The sequence below is a fragment of the Coregonus clupeaformis genome, unplaced genomic scaffold (genome assembly GCF_020615455.1).
Source record: "Coregonus clupeaformis isolate EN_2021a unplaced genomic scaffold, ASM2061545v1 scaf3697, whole genome shotgun sequence".
In the NCBI taxonomy this organism is placed as follows: Eukaryota; Metazoa; Chordata; class Actinopteri; order Salmoniformes; family Salmonidae; genus Coregonus; species Coregonus clupeaformis.
The window spans coordinates 38,709-40,688 of NW_025537151.1; the positions used below are offsets into that span (position 1 = coordinate 38,709).

The following is a 1,980-nucleotide window of genomic DNA, read 5'->3' on the forward strand; positions in this document are numbered from 1 at the left end:
ATGTTTACTGGACTCCCAATTACATATAGCTCATAAGTCTTCCCAAGTACCCCCTGTTGGATAGGCCAGGTACATCCATGGGTACTAGTTCCCCAGGAAGAGACTTACTGTCTTACATAAAGCCTTTCAATATTCCCCTTGTCTCCTGAGCCTAAACCTTTGAACTCATTGCTTGCCATAGTGTGACATCAAAACCTACACGAAAAAATGCTCAAGAATAGATTTTTAATGAAAAACTTTAATTCCAGTAAGTTACATCCTTTACTTGAGATCTTGAAAGATGCCTCAAGGGTTGCATGTGTGACCTCTGTTAATGTCATTTTCTTCTTACATCTGCAGAGCGGCAAATACAATGAATAGGGCCATGTAAATAATTCTCTAATAACAAATTGGCCAGCATTTAGGTAAAATGAATAAAGGAATATTGACCCAGTTAACTAAATGATGTATATCACATATAGTATATGGGTCAGGCCAGCTATATAAAATTACCAATAATTCCAGATAGTTCACCAGCTTGTAACCCCTACTTGCAAGGGAAGACATATTCTGTCTCTGCCTGGTCACCTGAATAAAACCAAAAATACAGGTAAGTCTCAGTAAATGAACACAAGTTAACTAAATGTTACTAAAAAGAAGAGGGAAAAATACATCTTGGGGAAGGTTAGATATAAACTTACTTGGCTGGTAGTAGTCATAGATCTTGACCACCGCAGGCTTTAGATTCTGTACTGGGAGCTCCTGTATGATGTCCAGGGTGTGGTTGAAAGGTTGGAATAGTGACGGTAACTGTTGGGAGAAAAAAAAAGCATTTTGGTTACAAGTATTTAAACCCTCCAAGCAGAAGTGTAATTTCAGCTTTGCTGACATTGAAGGACATTCCACACAAATTAATTCCATTACATTGAGTGTTATGTGCACTGTTTCAAACTGATGGATGGTTTGGTCTCACCTCTCTCAAGTACATTAACACATGGTCATCTTTAGTATCGACACGATCCACTAGAAGTGAACCTCTCAGCTGTGAAGACAAGCCATTCACTGATCATTCATATTGCATCGACAATGTTGTAACTTTAATGGGTTACAGAGTTAATGTTTACTGTTAATTTATTGAGCTGTATCTAAATATATTTTTATTTTACAGTTATTTACATATTGTATGTACAATAGTAATTGTATTAGAATTCACGTGATGGAGATTGAATGAACTACAGTATGTACATATTTCTGTTGTATTGGTTAGTATTGGATTACGCTATTGACTGCAAATAACAGAATGCCTTGCGACAGGAAGTAACAAAAATGGGAACGCGCCAGTTATGTACAAGTGACAAGTGATTATCCTAGCAACTTTCTTTTATTGTTTTTTAGAATCTAACGTGGCAAAATGTAACGTGAACCAGTATTATTACTAAAATTAAGCTTTCATCTTACAACCGACGTCCCGAGTCATTACTTTGAAGATAGTTATTCTATAGACAAAAAAGGTCAGTATCAGAAAGGTTCACAGATGAGAGGCAAGAGCTACATGGAGAAAGGTCACAGGTAACACCATAAACGTATGTTATTTAAAAAACTCACCCTCCCCAAAGACTCTGGGTCTGGGGCAAAACCAGACAGCATTTTCAAATCCACTATAATCATATTGGTGGTCAGCTCCTTTCCATGATATCTGTGAAAGCAAAGAGATGCCTGTGATATCAAAGTTTGATTTTGATAAACAATAACCAAACTAATTAAACTAGTTTGATTATTTTAGCCATAAGAAGACCAGGTTGCCTGATATGTTTTCAAACTGTTACTGATCCAAGCCTAGGTAGAAACCAGTGGAGGCTGCTGAGGGGAGGACGGCTCATAATAATGGCTGGAATGGTATTGCATCAAACAGCTAGAAACCATGTGTTTGATGCATTTGATACAATTCCACCAACCTCCTGTGGTAAAAACTAGAAGTTAAAAAACCAATAGTAATTTGGG

At 37.1% G+C, this 1,980-nt stretch overlaps 1 protein-coding gene across 2 annotated transcripts; it reads right to left on the minus strand.

Annotated features, from left to right (window-relative positions):
• Positions 1-218: 218 nt before the first annotated feature.
• On the minus strand, positions 219-1,779 carry LOC123490347 (pregnancy zone protein-like). 2 transcript variants are annotated; one of them, XR_006660912.1, is made up of 5 exons: positions 1,585-1,764; positions 953-1,021; positions 681-789; positions 493-567; positions 219-333 (listed from the first exon to the last, which is right to left on the minus strand). XR_006660912.1 is itself a non-coding variant. In XM_045220384.1 (4 exons), exons 1-4 carry the CDS (start codon positions 1,645-1,647, stop codon positions 527-529), a joined length of 282 nt encoding a protein of 93 aa, XP_045076319.1. In that variant the 5' UTR covers positions 1,648-1,779; the 3' UTR covers positions 219-526. The 2 variants fall into 2 exon arrangements, 1 of the variants encoding a protein (XP_045076319.1); XM_045220384.1 differs by having other exon boundaries at positions 219-567; positions 1,585-1,779.
• Positions 1,780-1,980: the final 201 nt, after the last annotated feature.

Excerpts from the sequence above, each read along its gene's own strand:
- LOC123490347 (XM_045220384.1), bottom strand. The coding sequence starts at position 1,647 with ATGATTATAGTGGATTTGAAAATGCTGTCTGGTTTTGCCCCAGACCCA. Across the intron at positions 1,022-1,584 it reads ACCCAGAGTCTTTGGGGAGG|CTGAGAGGTTCACTTCTAGT; the intron begins GTGAGTTTTTTA and ends TTGTCTTCACAG. Across the intron at positions 568-680 it reads CTATGACTACTACCAGCCAA|GTGACCAGGCAGAGACAGAA; the intron begins GTAAGTTTATAT and ends GGTTTTATTCAG.